The 18,258-nt window shown below is 47.7% G+C and overlaps 1 protein-coding gene across 1 annotated transcript in view; it reads left to right on the top strand.

The window, feature by feature from the left end:
- The first annotated feature begins 2,532 nt into the window (after positions 1–2,532).
- LOC104294324 (chromosome unknown open reading frame, human C14orf37) overlaps positions 2,533–18,258 on the top strand; it is a 60,904-nt gene continuing 45,178 nt past the window's right edge. The window contains exons 1-3 of the mRNA XM_009893918.1: positions 2,533–3,868; positions 5,834–6,046; positions 7,309–7,527. Of these exons, the coding sequence (XP_009892220.1) occupies positions 2,533–3,868; positions 5,834–6,046; positions 7,309–7,527 (1,768 nt within the window). The remainder of the gene's footprint in view (positions 3,869–5,833; positions 6,047–7,308; positions 7,528–18,258) is intronic.

Raw genomic sequence — 18,258 nt, 5'->3', positions numbered from 1 at the left:
TCAAGCTATTTGAGAACGAGAGCTAAAAACCTACAAATGTATATACAGATGCATAATGTATATGACTGCAAGAGAAATGCTATGGCTGTCTTTCAAGTGCAGCTGGAGTTCTGTTTAACCACTGGTGAAGCTATGTGCACAGCCTAAAAAGACTCCTGAATTCTAGAGAAATTGTATTTAGATCTAAACTGTCCTTTACTTAAAAAAAAAAACAAACCACCAACCAAATGCCAAAAAACCCCTACCTCTTGATGTTTCAATATATCTGATCTTAACTTGCTAAAGGAGTGTGAGGTGAACATAATTTATAGTCATCAGCATGACAAGGCAGATGCATGTCATCGGGCACTATCAATTTAAGCTGCATAATATACTCTTAGTGCTTTTTAATTACAAAAGTGCATGAAGTATTAGCCTGGAAGAATAGCTGAATACTGTTGGTTTTCAACTATCTTTTTTTTTTTTGGCAGGCAGGGTAGAGATAGAAGGGTGGCCACCCATCCTCCAGAGAAAGGAGATGCTGGAAAATAAAGTGGAAGGTATCTATGCTGTTGCTGATGAACAGCTTCTCGGTGGCTTCTGTTTGTTCCTGAGCACCTGGTGCACGTGTGTGGCCTGTGACAGGGAATTATTCCAGCAGCTCAAACTGCTGAGGGCCAGGGCTGCAGGGAGAGGGGGTGGGGGAGAAGTGACTTGGTGTCCTCTGAAGGCTCAACCAGGTGATGGAGCCTGTGGTAGCTGACTCCGACCTGTGTCTCTAAGATGGTAATGCTGAGGTGGTCTTCTGTGCTACAGACAGCCCTGCAGATCATATGGGTCTTCAGCTAGAGAAGTCTCTCTCTTGTGTGGAATAAGAAGTACATCTTACAATGGAAATACACATAGCTGTGTGTGACCACACCACACATAATATAAGCTTCCTGGTGTTTTGGTTGTGTTTAGTTGACTGGACCCATCCAATAATCCTTTCCAAAAGGAGACAAATGTACAGGAGCAGCTGGACCCAGAGGGCCTGTGAGTTAGATGGACTAGCACTGATGTGGCGTTACTGAGATGCCTCTCTCCACAACAGTAGTTATGTCTTTGCACAGCATCACGTGGGTGCCTGAGAAGACATGGAGGAGCGCTATACCCTTGTGTGACAGAGCAGTGCTAGGCTTGCTGCTGCACTGTGTGTGTGCAAATGCAAGTCACGTTTGTCTACATGGAGTTTGGGTGGGGAAAGGAGGAGTCTAGCAAGCTTGGGTACTCATCCTGGTGCCCGTGAGCAAGGCTGCAGAAGGTCATCTTTGCTCTTCTTTGGAAGACTGGGGTTGTCAGAACTACCCCCTAGCCTTTTTCCTTACTAATAGTCATTAGTCCTATGGCCCAAAGGTAAGAGCAGCTCACTTGTGAAACTGAGGACATAACAGCCAAAGCAAGTGAAGCTGTTGATGGCTGGAGGCTTCTTGCAGTAGGAATTGACTGTGTCACTCACAAACTGCCTCCTGGAACTGGGAGGAGAGCCTTACAAGATGTGCTGTGTGATGGAAGGCTGTTTGCTATGTGCATGGGACTTGTGTGACCTTCTGTCCTGAATGTGATGAGTGGGGCCTTGGATGGGATGGTCTTTTGCTGTTGAGTGAGGGTGCAGCAAGCCCAGGACTGAGAGGCACCTGGCCAGAGGGAGGTGGCTGGGAGCCCGCAGCGGCTGCTGTGAGGTCCTCCATCTGTCCAGCAGCTTGAGCTGTGTTACTGGAGGCAGCAGAGCCTGCCAAGAGCAGGCTGTCAGCTGGCTGGATCAGTGCTGGGCTACTGGTTCAGCGCTCTCTTGGAAACTCTTGAAGTACACAATGATTATACACATGAAACTTTCTGGAAGTGCCTCCATGGTGCAGTGCAGCATAAACACTGTGCTAATGCAGCAGTGCTGCTGTCTGGGCTGTAGCCTTTCTCCGTGGGGACAAGGAGCTCATACAGGGCATGACCCTAATGCAGTCCTAAAGCCTCCTGTTTCGGCTCTGGTTCTGTGTTGTGCTCTATAGACCCACCTTGTTCTCTGTGCAAGTTCCCTCTGGTCCTTCTGTGTCAATGCACAGAACAGGGCTTGCCATAATGGGTCTGAGACTTCAGTCTGGCCCTGACAAGCATCAGTCCTGGACTTGATAGAGAACAAACAGGTTGTTCCTCACCATATGCTTGCAAGTCTGATGGCTGCTGCGTGGAACATAGTACTCTACCACCAGGGCGAGAGCTTGGCGAGGTCTGTCTGGAAGTGAGATCAAGATGCGTTTTTGTCTGACATGACACTTCAGACTGGGTAGTCTAGGAGCAGTAAAATAGATGGAGGGAGCAGTTGTTTGGGGTGTATAGGAGGGGGTCTGCTCAGAACTGGCCCTAGACTAGCACACTTGGAACTTGTCACCATTTATTTAAGGCCCTGGGCCATAGATGGTTATGGGTGTGAGTAATCTTCATTCCTTTTTTCCTTTCTAGGTCTTGCACTCTGGACTTGTCAGCCTTGCAGACTTCTGGGCACACCTTTTCTCAGCTATGAGTAGATCAATAGGATTTAACATCTGTGTGGTCACCTACAGCATCCTGCTCTTGTCCTCCAGTCCACCATGCCTTGCATCTCAGCCACTGGAGCAGAGGGACATGACAAAGGTCCAGCATGGCCCCTGGGCAGGAAATGGGGTAGAAGATGAAAGGACAGGCATGCTGAACTGGGAAAATAACCTGGGCCCTTCTGAGCAGTCTGTCTCTGAAGAGCCATGTGGAGCGTCAGCAAAGCCATCTGGGACACCCTTAAGTGAAGCTTTCACTGCAGAAGGAGAAACACTGCCTGTAAGCCTGAGCCATGTCATTCCAGGTAGCCAGGGCCTGGGTGCTCACACCTCTGCTGTGACAGTGGCTGCCGTAGACGAGGAGGAGGTTGGTCCCACAAAGTCGGAGCTGGATGAGGCTGATGCATTCAAGGCTATGCTGACCACAGCTGTGACCACGCTGAACCCTGCTGTCCAGGAGGAGTCTGTTGGTGGCCCTGTTAGTGAGACCACCACAGAGAGTGGTGTTGAAGTAGGGAGCAGCTCTGCTGTCCTCTCGGCAAACCCCCTTTCTGGGACAGCTGTGGTGGCGGAGGAGGAGGTGGCAGAGAGTAGCTCGCACCCCTCAGCTGCTCCCCAGCCCATGCTGTACCCCAGCTCTCCCAGCTGGGAAACAGCCAGTGACCACCCTGTCCTCCTGACTCTCCAGGCCCATGGTGTGGCCTCTGAGGTGGGAACACCAAGAGCCCGCACAGGGAGCCCTCTGAAGTCCCTGGCTGTCCGAGCGTCTGTGGCTGCAAAACGTCCACTCGTGGTGACTGAGGCCTCCCCCCGCCTGGAAGCAGGGATGGGTGTTAGGCGAGGAGAGCTGCCTGCCACAGATGGCACTGTCACCAGCCACCCTGTGGACACCATACCACCTGACTGGGATGACACAAAGCTGGGGGACATAAATCAAGGGGGAAGCATGTCTCATGAGGAGGTGACAGAGGGGGCGATAGAACCATCCCAGACTGCACAGGGAGGTGTGGTGGAGGAAGAGGACACAACGAGGGTGCTGCCATCCCCAGCATCCCCTCCACCAACTCCTGGGCTTGCTGAGGAGACCAACTGCACAGTGCCGGTGCAAGGGGAGGAGTTGCCAGCAGCTTCCACAGGCAGCAGCGATGCTCTCCAGACTGCAAACCTGACGGGTGTAGACACGGTTGGTCTTGGCTCACTGGAGAGCATAAATGCAGTCACAGCAGAGGAGGGGAGAAGCATCCCACCATCACAGCCAGAGGCTGCTGTAGTGACAGATACACAGTCTGATCTCTCTCCTACTCTGGAAGGCTCGTGGAAAGGTAAAACTTGCCTGTAAAAGACACTTGCCTCTAAGTGTAGGTTTAGGAGGGATGCGTGTGGGAATCTGTGCTTCCTTTCAGGGAGGTAAAGTGGAAAAAGGTGTGCTCTTGATACCTGCAATAGAGGTAGGACATCTCTTTCCCCCCTAGGAAAGGTTATGGACCTTTGTGGAGGGGTAACAGCCAAAACAGGCAATTAGCATCCATAAAGTACTGCTGAGCCTTGGCTGTTCCTGTACACGATGTCCCTGTGTACAGGTAGGCACAGTCTGTTGGGTGGTACCCTGTCCTGACTTATGTGGAGCAACCGTACCAAGCTGCCTCTTCTGCTCCTCAAGCTGAGAGAGGGTGGCTGTAGTAGCAAACAGGAAAGCTGAAACTGGAAAGGCTGTGGCAGCTGAGCCTGGGGTTGAAGGGTGTACTTGAGTATGGAGGTCTCTGTAGAGAGTTGGAGTCTTGTCATCAGAGACTTGGTGCTAGTTTAAAAAACTTACTTTGTTAACGTAGTGAAGCTGTGCATGTGTGGTGTACTACCAAAGCAGGGGCTTCAGTTTTGGTGTTCACATAGTGGTTGGGTGGGGACAGCACTAGTTTAGTTGTAGACTTCTCACCTTGACCAGAGATGTAAATCTGCTTTGAATAGCCCTCTGGTATGACTCTCCAGCGATGAGGGAGTCCAGCCTCTGACCAACTGGTTAAGCACTTGGTTTCAAGGAGGATAACACTCCCCTAAGTGTCCCTTTGATGTGGCAAATGGGGCCATTAGCTCACTCTGAAGCCCTGCAAAACAGGGGAAATAATTCTTGGGGGTTAAATGAATTAGCATCTGGGATCACGTGCCTGTCAACTGTTAGCTATGGACACTTGCAGTCAGCGCAGAAGATGCAGAGGCAATGGATGGCTGTAAATGCCGTAAATCCAGGAATAAGTGAGCTGTCACGGTAGCCTGTGTGTGACTGATGTCTTCCATGACTTTAGAAAGATGCTCAGATCAAAAGATTTGTCTGGAGCTCTGTGCTGTCCTTTGTAACAAAGGCTCCTGGTGTTATTTCCCCACCCTAGAGTGGACAGTCAGGACCTGGCCACAGCTTCAGCGTTTTGTGCCAGCTCTGTTACCAGTGGGCAGAAATCTTCCTCCTTGACAGTCTGACACTGGCTGATGTTGTCAGCCTGTACTGTATTTACCTGCAGAGATGACACCTTCCGCCCACTGATGATGTTACTACTCAGTGTTTAAAATACAGGGGGAATGCTAAAAAAAAAGTCTGGTGAGGTGTTGGATGATGATATGTTCCTAGGCTGATGAGGAACTTGAGCTGGAGTTTAGGACTTTGTTTTAATTGCTGGGCATCTTAATCTTCCCTCTTAGACTACGGAGGCAAAAGGACAACTTCCCTTCACTGCATCCAAAAGATCTAGCTTTTGCTGTAAAAGAAGAAAAGCTAATTGCATGCTGGTGCTGAAACCTGACTGATTAATTTCTAGATTAATTTATAAGCACTTGACTTGTCAGTAGGTTCCCTCTCTGCTGTTTCCCAGATGTTGGGGAAACAACACTAACAATAAGACTTGTGCAACAAAAATAAACCCTTCTACAAAGCTGAAATCTCGTAGCTGTGAGAGCTGGTCACTGAAAGCACTGCTCTGGCAGCCTTGCTTGATTTGAATGGTATTTCACACCACAGGCCTGCAGTGCTGTGCTCACATGGCATTGGTCCCTGGTGAAGCCACATGTCCCTAAAGGGGCAATTAAGAAAACGAGGACTCATTCTGCTGCTTTCATTCCTGTTATGCATGTTCTCACATCTGTCTCCATGCTGCACTGTCCTAATGATACTTGGCTGGACCTGCTGCTTGCTCTGTGGCTCTAGAAATGCTACTGCGTGGAATTGTATTCCTTCAAACCTCTGCTTTGTTGCTGTCAGCTGTCCTGTGAGTTGGTACTGACACATGTTCTCGCTGTAGGTGTTACTCAGGAGGTGACAACAGTTGCCCAGGAGGCTGATGCTGCTCTGTCAGTCATGACAATGGTGCCTGGTGCTACCCAGGGAACAGGAGCTGCAAGCCTTCTGCAGGAAAACAGTGGGGAGGACACCCAGATGACGACTGCTCCTAGTGCCACTGAAGTGCTGGTGGCAGCTGGTACTTCCTCCATGGCAAACACTCCAGATACAGAAGGTAGGGTTCTGTTTCAAGGACTGCAGGTTCAGTTCCACACAAGATGAGATGATGCATCTGAAGTGAGTATCAGTGCTTGTGTACTGAAGGCTCAACACACAGCATCCATATTCTAAGTCACTTTTTTTTTTCTGGCCTTCTGCAGGCTGCCTCCAACCCTGGGCTGCCACTGCTTTCTGCCTATGCTACCAAATCCACCATGCTGAAATATGCCAGTATATGTTTTTTTTTTTTGCCCCAAAAAAAGATGGAGTAGAAACTTTAAAAAACCAAACCACCCCAAAATAAACAAAGCTCCCACACCCATCCTTGCTAGCAAGCTGACTTTTAGCCTTAGATTTTTAAACCACTTTTTATTTATGAAGGGAGAGCTCTTACTTCTGGAGCCAAAGGCAGTCACAGACTGCTGATGCTCAGTCCAAAGACCAAACATCAGGGCAGCATGGGAGCAAAGGAAGGTGCAGGGGAAGGTGGTGTGGTGTGCGTGACCACCTTGCAAGAGTCCAGTGGTCCTTTGGGTGCAGTGGCCTGCATTCCATTCCATTGAGGAATGAGAACAGTGAGTTCTTCAGGTTGATGTAGCTTGTATGGAATTGCTTTGAGCAGTTGTGTTCATCTAGCTGCTGCTGCCTCCTGGCTTGATGTCCCCTTGGCAGGTACACAGAGGAGCCTGTCTCCTTAACAGGAGTGTAGCAAGGGTTCCCTTAGCGCAAAGCTGACTTTGAGGTTGAATGTATTTCTGTAGTAGTAGGTACCACTGTAATGAAACTGCTTCAGGGCAGCTTTTCTGGTAATCCTTATAATTCAGGGCATCAAAAGAAAAAGCTATTTGCATTGTATCTCTTAAATTAAGATCCCCTTGTAGGGGAGAGAAGGCTCTTCTGGCAGTTTCCACTAATTAATTTGCTTCTGGGATTTAATTACAAAGATAAAAATTAGTTGAATTTATAATAAACAATTAGATCTGTCACTCGGTTCAGATCTCTACCAGTGTCTTGGTGCTCTGATCTTGCTATGGGGTGGTGACTAGCAGTCCTCAAAGCAATGGAAGTAAAACCTAGCTGAGTTCTCATTAAGGGGAACCTCCTGTGCTGGCTGTCCCAGAGGAGAAGCTTTCATTACAGCAGAGCCACTCGCACATCTTAAAAGAGGCAAGAGTTTAATAACTTCCACTCTGAGTTAAGTTTTCATTATGGAGTTCTTAAATGGTGGGGTTTTAAATATTGTTGTGCCAAACTGCTGCTGCTTTGTGTCTTCTGTAGATCTCGCAGATGTGGTCCTGGTCACCAGTGAGAAGGCTGTTCCAGCCCCTGATGGGTTGTCTGCTACCCAGTCTGGACAGACAGAGGAGCCATCCAGCAAAACTGTGGTCCTGGTGACTCCAGCATCAATGGCATCTTCTGTCAGGAGGACAGCTCTTCCATCAGTGAGGAAGATCAGTACAGCTGTGACCTATGGGCTGGACCGCCTGGAGTCAGAAGGTACCACTGATCCAAAGGCTAAGAAACGGGTGGTTTCATGCAGAGTGGCCCACTTGCCTTAACACTGAGCTCCCCAGTTTGTCTGTTTGGCATGAAGCTATGTGCATATGTTAAATTTGCTAATAAAGTTGTTGAACAACCTGTCCCCTTCCAGGAGGTACAGGAAGCAAGCAGCAAACAGTGTCATGGAGGATGCTTGAAACTTGAGCAGCTGTAGTGGGAGGGATGGGGTTTTCCCTTGGAGAGGGAGCGGCAGTGGTATCGCTGTTGCAGCAGAGTCTGGCTCTGCGTGCCTGTAACTTCTGGTGTCTGCATCCATTGCAGAGCCTCTGTACCAGGTAACACCTATCAGAACATGTTCCAAAAGCTGGAGAGCCCTTGCCACTCTGGTCCCAAAATCCTCACCATGTGCAATGCAGGGGTATGTTCAGCATGAGATGGTTATCTCGGTGTCCAGCTGGCTGAAACCTTGCCAGAACAAATGATGCCCTATTTACGCTCCCTGTGTGACACTGCTGGAAGAGGCAAATGATGAATCCCCTTTTGAGATGGCCTTCTAGCTCAAAGCTACCTGGTGAGCTGCTGTCCCATCACTGACTCCTCCAGCTTTGCCTCACCCTGGGCTCCCTTCTTTTAAACTGCTTTTGCCCACTGCCAGTCTTGGCGTCTGTGCTCCCTGGTTGTCTTCAGGTAGCTGAAACCCAGTGATGCAAACTCCACCCAGGCAAACACCCATCAAGAGAGGTTCAGGTGAAGTGGATTCTACTCTGGAGTTGGTCTGCAGCTCAGATCTGCTGTCTCTTCAGCTCATCCATGATTTTCCTGCAGAGAATTGCTTTACTTGTGCTGCTTGTTCTTTCTCCTACTTAAACTCTCTCTGCTTGCTCATCCATCCAGTTTTGTGCTCCGGTGCCTGGACTGACACCACCTGGCAGGGATTAATCTTTCTGCCTGCTTTGCTCCTCTTCCTTTCTTGACCTTCTCTTGCCTTCGTATTTTACTGCAAAGGTTGGCAGCCCTCCAGAGGTGGCATGCCAGATGGTATTTTTCTTCTGATTAGAGGTGGGGTGCCATAGACAACAGCTAATCAGCATCTTTCCTCTGCATGAAGCAATAACTCCCACTCCTGTTAAGTTTAGAGGGCAGCAGAAGCTGGGAGCCCTCCGCGCTGCATGGGTGAGGTGCTGCAGCTCCTACCCTCTCTCAGGCTTGCTGCTTGCTTTGAAGCCTGCAATGAGTTCTCTGGGCCTCCAGCTATGGTGCTCACCCCTTGTCAGGATGAGTCTTGCCTGTATCTGGCAATGTGAGGATGTGGTGCTGGTGATGGGAGGGTGGCAGCAGGGGAAGGAGGGCTTGTGTTGTGGGGGGGAAGGCCTGATCTCTCAGGCTGGGAAACAAGGTTTCTGCTTAGCCAGAGCAGTGTGATTCAGGAGGCCAAACTGTTTCTGAGCCCTCTGGGATCTCCTTTAGAAGCCTGGATTTCTGCACGGGAAGATAAGAGGGATTTCTGTTTTAACTGAGTGTTGGCTTTTCCCTATTTAATGAGACTTTCTGCATAGGCATTTAGAAAAACATTTTTCTGCTCTGACATAGGACTGCTGTGACTTTCTTGGGTTCCTACGGAGTGCTCTGGTGCAACCACAGGTCTGTTTGCTCTGCTCGTGAATAAGCTCTAAGGGCAACTATGGGCTGTAGCTATGACCAGCTTTCCTAAATGATGAGGACTCAACTAGAAGGCTGTGGGTTTCTTGACTCTGGGGTATAGCTCTGCAGGTGCCTGTCCTGCAAAGGACACAAGTGCTCTCTGGTGTGTTGTGTGGTTTTAACAACTGGCACTGCTTTTGTGGTGTAAATCTCTTCTGATCAACCCAGACCTTAGTGCAGTGAGTCAGAATTTTCCCTGGTGTTAGGGATCACCAACCCACATCTTGTAAAATGGGACAAATACCACTTGGGGATAGGCTTTCTGCCTGGGGATGCTACTGCCCCATTTAAGCAAAAAGGAAACTTCTGAGCTGCAACTCTGCTTTCTAATATATTTTTCTCTGTGTAATGGCAATTAGAGGGTACCACATCTTCATGGTAGAGCGGCATTCAGAAGCTCAGTTTCCATTCCCCAAAATTACAGTTCCTAGTGCTTACCCTCAGAATATCTAGATGCTGTCAGATATGAGGTGTTTGGGAGTGCTTCCTTATAAAGGAACACTGAGCTCCAGCCCAGGGTGCTCAAGCTCTTGTGGGATGCAAGGTCAGACATCACTGCTGTTACAGGCATATGCTTGGGTCCCTAATGAGGGATCTTGGGCCTTTGCAGGGAGGCTGTGCCTTGCTCACCAGTGGAAGAAATAGAAGGAGCTGAGTGAGCTCAGCTGGTCTCCACTGCCTTCACTGGGGCTTGCTCACTTGCCTCACTGTGGGCCTGGCTCATCATTAAATACAAACCCCTGCTGTTCAGCTAGCTCTGTTTCTTGGGGACCATCTGTGCCAAACTGCCTGCAGTTAATTGCATCAGTATATTCACCTACCTGGCTTGGATGCAAAACCATTTTAAAATTCAGATTCCACAGACAAACATGAGGTGCTTTGAATATGTCTCTAGATGAGCATATCCTCCTCTCTAGTGGACTCTGGAGAGATTAGCTGGGCAACAAATATCTTCCTGCCTTGACTCTGTGGCGTGACTGGTTCTACTTGGCCTTCCTAGACAGAGAAATCCTGTAAAGGGATTATGGGGTATGGGGATGGGACACAGCAGAGGATGAGGCTTACTTGTCTGGGAGACTTAATTGTATATTTTGTTCCTGTGCCTGAAATTTGTGTGTCTCTAGCAAGCTAGACATGGCAGCTTTCTCTTGAGGGCTCCTAGGTTCCAGACATATAATCTAGTTCAGTTTGCCTGCTCAGGACCACTGTGTAAGCCTCCCAACGCGTTCTGAAACGTGGCTCTTCTGAAAGAAACTGCTTTTCTCTTGGACTAGACTCCTTTGCCATAACGTCCACCATGGTAGGTATGGGCAGAGATGGCTGCACTCCATGAGCATGGCAGCATTTGGCAGTTATAACTTCCCGATGTGCCAACTAGCCTGACACATTCCCTCTTCTGCCACCTGGTGGACAGCACAACAGCAGTTGGCTCCCCTTGGCTGGTCCTCAAGCAGCTCCTGTCACTGTTCTGTACAGGATGTGATCCAGGGGTGCTTTGAGGCGAAGCTGAAAGTGGGTTAGTATGCTTTCTATGAGGATCTTGACGGTCATGTCATCCTAACATGCTAATCCTAAACTAGCAGATAGTACAGAATTAGCCTGCTGCCAAGAGTGATGTTTCATCTGTCACAGCCTGGATAAAAGGATATGATTTTTTTGGTGTTTCTGATTTGCCTATCCCATTTGTTTTTGCATGCACACCTTCCACCACCCCCAAAAAAATCCCGAACTGCTCTGCAACAGTGTGTAAACCCTAATGCTGGTTCCTGTTTGGTCAGCTAGGCTTGCTCCAAGCTGTAGTTGCTGGATGCGGGCTGCTTACATGGTTCAGCTGTCATGTAGGCTGCTGGATATGGAGGGTGCTTAGAGCTTTATAAAAGCAGGAGATGCTCTACCTATTGTGTAGTGTCAGGAACAGTCAATAGCTCTGAAAATGGGCAACTTAAACTCAGCTGCTCTAGAGGGAGGAGATCTGAGCCATGTAGCTCTTGAATGTGAAGTGTTCCTCATTAGTCAGGCTGGCTCTCAACCTGCAGCTGGCAGAATCCTGGTCTTTAGGGTGGAGGGGTTGGAAAGGCAGTGTTGGATGTCTGCTGCCCAGGACAGCACAGCACTGTTTCCAGTACTCTGCCTGGTTAGCTGGCCTGCCCCAACCTGATGCAGCATTTGGCTGTGGAGAAGACCCTCAATGCTGAAGCACAGCTGGCACTGTCCTTGGGACCAGCAAATCCAGTGTCCTGCGGTCATAGGGTACCTCTGCTCTGAACCTTGGCTGTGGGTTGCACTGTGTTTGTTCCATCTGCAGCATTGAAGGCTGTTTCAGAACAGTGCCAGTATGAAGCTCTAGGCTTTCTGACCTTAACATATTAGTGGTATTTTAATACCTACTTGTGTCTGGGTTTAAACAGTTCCTATTGTTCTTTGCTGACCAGTCTACTGAAGTTTACCCTTCCAAGGAAACCGTGGCTTAACTAATTTCCATAAGAAGAGCTCTCCCAGTCATCTCCATTCTCTTCTGTTTCCTCTTCATCATGTTCTTGCACACAGTCATCTAAGCTGCATGTCATACTTCAGAAGTGAGGGCAGTGGTTGCCTTTTTTTGAGAAAATACTTCAGAACCTGTAGCCACTTACATAATTTTAGAGAAGATCCTTTTAAATTCTCCTTACACTTTTCTTTTGAGCTGTGTCACAGTTATCAGGAGCCTTCTTTTTTTGGATGTGCAGAGTATTTTTGCTGCAACTCAAGTCTCTGACTGGGATTGCTATTTGGACCCTGACTGCATGGATTAAGACCTGCCTCATTAAATCTCTGCAACCCCATTAAAAATTTAAATGAGGTTGCAGGGGCGTAAATAAGACAGGCACTTAGCCCAGCATGATTAACTAGCCTTATATTGTAATTCCTCACCAGCTCTTTGGATATCAGCAAAATTGGTGAGGAACAGATTTAAAACAAATCACAAGCAAAATGAATTAATTAATAAATGGTTTTGGTGGACTTTTTTGTCTTGCTTCCAGTTTATCCCTCTGCTGCAGGTTGACCTCCATCTTCTTCACAGTAATGGTAGTTCATCCCTGATTCTCCTCCTTTGTAGTGAGGGGAAAAAAAAACCAACTGTGATAGAATTTTGCATCAAAACCAAGCATATTTTTTTCTTTCTTTTCCTGAAAGTGTTTGACCAAAGACAACAACTCTGCTTCTATATCTGGTGGTGATTTGTTTTGTTTCATGAGGGCCACCTGAGAGTTGAGGAAGGAGGGGTGTGGAGGGTTATCTAGCCTTTAATGAGTTGGGAGCTTGTGGGTGAACAGCTAGGAGAGTATTAGCCTAATTAAAGGCTCACTAAGAAGAGGAGCGAGGGAACTCCTGCTGTGTGCAGCCAGTGTGCTCAACCTTGTCTGTGCTTCCCTGCAAAGGGAGGCACAACATGGTCTGGCCACTCTGCTATGGATGCACTAGAAGCTCTAACAAAACTCAAACCCCATGATCTCTCCAGTGGCCAACTGTTCCAAATGGCACACTCTAGGGCTTTATCTCTCAAATACCGTATCTGCTGGGCTTCAAGGTCTCCAACAGCAGCTCCTGCAAGAATCTCTAGGAATGGTTTAAAGTATCATTTGTTCAAGGTCAGGTTGGAGGGGGCTTTAAGCAACCTGGTCTAGTGGGAGGTATCCCTGCCTGTGGCAGGGGGGTTGGAACTAGATGATTTTTAAGGTCCCTTCCAACCCAAACCATTCTGTGATTCTATAATCATTGCATCATTTTGCCCAGATGTGTGGGAAATTGTATGTGCCTGTCCAGCAGCTCTCTGGGCAGAGGTGAGCTGCACAGCTGTTTTCATTCCTGTCCCCAAAACGAGGAGTAAACTTCGCTAAGTAACCTTGTTGTTTGTGATAATTCTGGCACTGTTCTGGCTCCAGCAGGTTAGATGACATTTCTTAGTCTGGCCTGCCTTGGTTCCTGTTCTGGCCAGGCTGTGCTTGAATTTTTAACTGTATCTGACTTCTCATTTGTCCAAAAAATTAAAGTTCACTTAAATCTTAACTTTCATGTTGTAGCTTTCCCATGCTTATCTTCAAGCTTAAACAAAACCAGCAGAAGCCCCCTACAGTTGCTATTGAAAGGTAATTGCACTGTGTGGCTGAAAGTTTTCTTTAATGAGTTTTTGTTTGTTTTAATCTGGGGATTAAGCAGTTCACCCTGGCAGCTCTAGGGAGGTGGATTCAGATAAGCAGGTATGCGGCAGTTTCCTCTGAAGGCTCTGCAAGGAGCACTTTCCTCCGGAGCTGCTGATGGCTACGGTCCATGTGGGGGATAGTGTTGCTCTCTGGGGAGCTTTGGGCATTGGGACTGGGGCAAACCACCCTGCAAATTGGTTTAGCTCTTTAATTTCTCTTTCATGCCTTGTGCGGGTGGGATGCTGCCCCTCTTGTTGATCTGACACAGAATTTCTTGTTTTCTGGGAAGAGTCACAGGCTCTATTTTTTTCTTAATAACAAGTTGTCTTTAAACGAGGGAGGGAGATCTCATAGTGTGTTTCTTCCTGGCTGACATCAATGCTTCGGGCCACGTGGGTGCAAGGACAGGCCAGCAGTGTCATTCTGAACCTCTTCATGAAAATACCCTGGGAGAGAAGCACTACCTCTGACAAAGGACAGTGAAGGCAGCAGAAGGGTGATCAAGGACTTAAGCAGAAGTGTGAGCTCTGACTAGGAGTGAGCTGAGTGGGCTTGCGGTCATCTTCCCTCTTGGCACCTGATAGGACTTGAGCTAAAAATCTTGGTAACCTGGATACTGTTGCCCATAATAACAGATCTGCCTCCTAATCTACGTCATCTGTGATGGATCCATGCTGGGTTCGTCTAGAAAATGAAGCTTAAATCAAATGTTTTCTTAACTCTAGGGGTGGTGGTTGTTTCTTTCCCAGGCAGTGTGGTTGAATTGGGTACTCCTGAAGATACACCATCAAACAGTTTTTTGCGAGAGAAAATGAAATTAACGTCTCTGCTGGGGCTTATTTTTTTTTTTGTGATTGGAAAAAATATTACCATGCCTCCAACTCTTTTCCACGTGAAAGCATTTTGTTGAGAGAAGTAAGCTCTGTAGCTGCCTTCATCTGTCTTGTTCTGTCCTGTCCAATTACAGGTCATGTTTGTTAAAGTCTAGACTGATTTGAATGCCCTCACTGGACGACAAATCATCTTCATTTTTACACTGGCTTGTTCAACAACTGCATACCTCAAGTTAAAAGAGCTGTTCTGCAGCAAACTAGCAAGCAAACTTGTTATAATCTGTCCTGTGTATTCTGCAGCATTCTGTTTTGTTTCCCTTTAAAACAGCCTTGTGTTGCTAAACCTACTCTTTAGCCTGGCTCAGTGTGAAAGCAATTTTGTGGTGAGTGCTGCTGGAAATGCAGCTCTTACGAATGATTGTTTTCTGGTCCCTGCTGGAATATCTTTTGCCCTTTTTTTTTCTTTTTTTTTTTTTTTCCCCTTTTCCAAAAGCTCTTCAGTGCCTTGGATCCCCTGTTTTTTTTTTTTTTTCCCCCTTTTCCAAAAGCTCTTGAGTGCCTTGGATCCCCTGCGATGAGCCAGGACTGTGAAAAAGCAAGTGTGAATCCCCTCAGACATGGGGGAAGTAGGTTAGGATCAGAATCCAAATCTCTCCTTGTACTGTCTTTGCAATGTCGAAGAGCGCTCCGCTGGGAAGCAGCTTCTGCAGCTCTTGGGCTTTGGCAAGCAGACGCTGAAGACCTCCTGCAGCTCAAACAGCAGCTCAGCTCTGCTGCAGGGAGTCTGTTCCCTCTACTAGATGTGGCAGGAATTTTCCTCTGTTACAGAAAAGCTTTAGACATGTAATTTCTCTTCTCTTGAAACTTAAATAGGTAGGGTTGGGTTAACTTGCTTTGTGTAGGATCCCACCCAACAGATGCGTTCTTCCCAGCGGTCCCTTTCCTTGGCTCTGTGCACTAGGCCAGATGCTGATACTTCCCAAGAGAGGCCGTGCTTGATTTGGTTCCCCTTCCAGAGCAAAGCATTTCAGACTATGTTCATGCAGCATGGTCTGCAAATACCCCAGATAGCTTTGCAGTGAACATGGCTGGGCTTAGCTGAACTCATCAGCATGAGGGTTTTACCCTGATGATTTTGCATGCTTCTGCGCCCACTGCTTGCTTGGGTGTCTCGGCCCACCGTGGTACAGTTGTCTGCACATGCTGAGAGCCCATCTACATTCCTACCAGCCATGTCATTCCAAGCTGTCACAAGTGATTGTTCTTGGCAGCATTTTGGAGACGTTGGATGGTGACGTTATTACTGATCACATGAAAGCAGCAGATTAATAATAAAAGAGTTGTACTAGAAAAGCCTTCCTGCCTTGATGGTCAGCTGTGGTCATAAAAACAATGCAGAAAATGAACATCGCTGGAAGAAAGCGCGTGGCAGAGACTTCTTAACACCTCTTCCTTCTCTTCTGGCAACAGAACATAGTTGTAGTCCCTCATCCCTAATCCTCTTGTTATTTACACTCCTCTGCTTCCTGTACTGTATGCACACATGGGTAACCAAGGCCCAATGCTGTCGTATGGGTGTGAAGTGGAAGAAGCTATGGGGTGCATGGTGGACAAGACACTTCAGTCTGCCTCTCCTGCCCCTTTTCCCTGCGAGTGGCTCCAGTACACACAGGAGGAAAAGAAATCGCCTCCTTAGATACTTGGCCCATCTGTGAAATGGGTGTTATTCTTCTCACCCTGGTGCAGCATCCTTTGGAGAGGGTGGGACTGATTTCATACTGCAAGAGAGTTATAGTGGGGGCATAAAGTAATACATGACTGCTCCTCTAGCTTGCTCGATCCAGCCTTCTGAAGTCCCTAATTTAACACTTATGAATCCCCTTGCTCTGTTAAATGACGAGAGCTGTAAGTGGAGGGAAGAGGGATAGCTTTGATCCAGATGTTACCCTAAGAGGCAGCATTGTGATACCACTTAAGTGGCTAGTTTGGTGTCTGTGGGGCTGTTGCAGAGATCAAAGCAGACCCTGAGTCCTCTGTCATGTTTTGGCTAGCCAAAACTTCTTGAAAAGTAGAATTTTGCTCAACGGTGTGTGAACCCAGGCTTCCCCTGTCACAGCACAGGTGGGTGTCATCATGCTCCATAGGGCTGTTCTTTCTTTCACATGCACATTGTGCAGGTGGGTTCTAGATCTGTGCTCTCTGCAGCTGTCGCAGCTTGCAGGAGCCTTTGCTCAGTGCTTGTACAGGAGAGGTCATGGCATACTGCATCTCCCTGAAGTCATGCAAAGGGTAGGTCCATCACTGGCAACCAATTAGTGTTGGCTGCTGGTTAATCACACCTTACTTGGCACTCACCAGGTCCTGTTAGGCATTCAGACCCTACAGTGCTGGGTACCGTATAAAATGATGGCTTAGACTCACAAAGCACACTGATGCTCTGTGTTACTGTCTAGATATCATTGTCTTCTGAGTTTGGTGTGAGGGAGGCTAGAAAGGGAAAGAACAGAGAAAATCATAGAATAGTTTGGGTTGGAAGGGACCTTTAAAGGCCGTCTAGTCCAACCCCCTGCCATGAGCAGGGACATCTTCAACTAGATCAGGTTGCTCAGAGCCCCGTCCAACCTGACCTAGAATGTTTCCAGGGATGGGCCATCTCCCACCTCTCTGGGCAACCTGGGCCAGGGGCTCACCACACTCATCATAATAAATTTCTTCCTTATATCTAGTCTGAATCTTCCCTCCTTCAATTTAAAATCATTACCCCTTGTCCTGTCACAACAGACCCTGCTAAAAAGTTTGTCCTGAAAATGAGAACTCCAGTTTTTTTCCAGCAACCTCATTTTTAGTGTTTTTGGGGGTTTTGGTGGGTTTTTTTTTTTAGTTAAGTTTGAATACAGTTTGTGAGTGCGAGTTAATCTATCACCTTCTAATAAGAGACTCTTACAGCTCAGGGCACAGCAAGCTATTTCTCTTGTGCTCTAAACCTGACAAATGATGGTTTCTTGAATCTTCTGAGGAGTAAAAATGTTTGCAAACGTTAATGGAAAATATCTAAAGGTAGAAACATTACTCTTCAGTGAACGTTTCTTCAACTGAAAACAGAGGCCCTGATGTAACTCTGTTGCCTTCAGCAAGGTTATGACAACAGTGGCTTCAGCTCCAGCTCATTACAAGCCGTTATACCAAAACAACTTTCTTCATTGCCGTCGCAGCCTGTCTGTAGCATGTTCCTGACAGCGGTGTTTGCACCAAGCACCGTGCCCAGTGCCTCGCTGGTGCTGCTCACCCACGGTATGGGCTTACAGCCACTGCCCTGGATTAATAGTGCTGCAAGTAATTCCGATTTCCTTCTGCTTGGGAGGAGCACAGGTTTCTGCAGCTGTGTGGAGTCCGTAGAGAAGTGTGAAGCCCGACTGAAGCCATCTATGAGGAATGGGTTGTTGGTACTTTGAGTTGCTAGGAAGAAGAGGTTGCCCTGTGGTCCTCTTCTCTGTAGCATGGGATAGTCCAGAGCGGCCAAAGTCCCTCTTGGCAGTTGATTTGCGAGGGCCCTGCTGCCATTGCTTTTACTTGGGGCATGCTGGCTGTTGTCCAGCTGCTTCAGACACTGCTGGTTGTGGGTTCCTGCTGCGTCAGAGAAGTGCCTCATGAAGGAGGTGTGAGTGGTCTCATTTCTCTGTGCTTAGCCGCAAAAGTCATCACAGATACGTACCGTTTTGTAGTGAAAAAACATTTTTTGAAGCAAGCATAGGGAGCTTTTGCCACCCTGAAATAGCAAATCCTATCCTATGGACATCACCAGTGTTGCTAATGGGTCAGTCTGGAGCCCCATGGTAAAGCCCAATCATTGCTGTTTCTGGTGACCGTTAATAAAGCTGGGAAGCCCAAAAAATTCCACTAAACATTTGTTATCATGTCTCAGATGTGTTTTCTTGGTGCTCTCCTATATCTTCTCCAAACCTGAAAATTTGAATGCCTGTTACAAGGTTGTTAAGTCCTTCAAAACTAAAATC

The sequence above is a fragment of the Charadrius vociferus genome, unplaced genomic scaffold (genome assembly GCF_000708025.1).
Source record: "Charadrius vociferus isolate BGI_N301 unplaced genomic scaffold, ASM70802v2 scaffold49, whole genome shotgun sequence".
NCBI classification, from domain to species: domain Eukaryota; kingdom Metazoa; phylum Chordata; class Aves; order Charadriiformes; family Charadriidae; genus Charadrius; species Charadrius vociferus.
The sequence above is the reverse complement of the archived record's forward strand: the minus strand, read 5'-3'. Positions and strand labels throughout refer to the sequence as shown.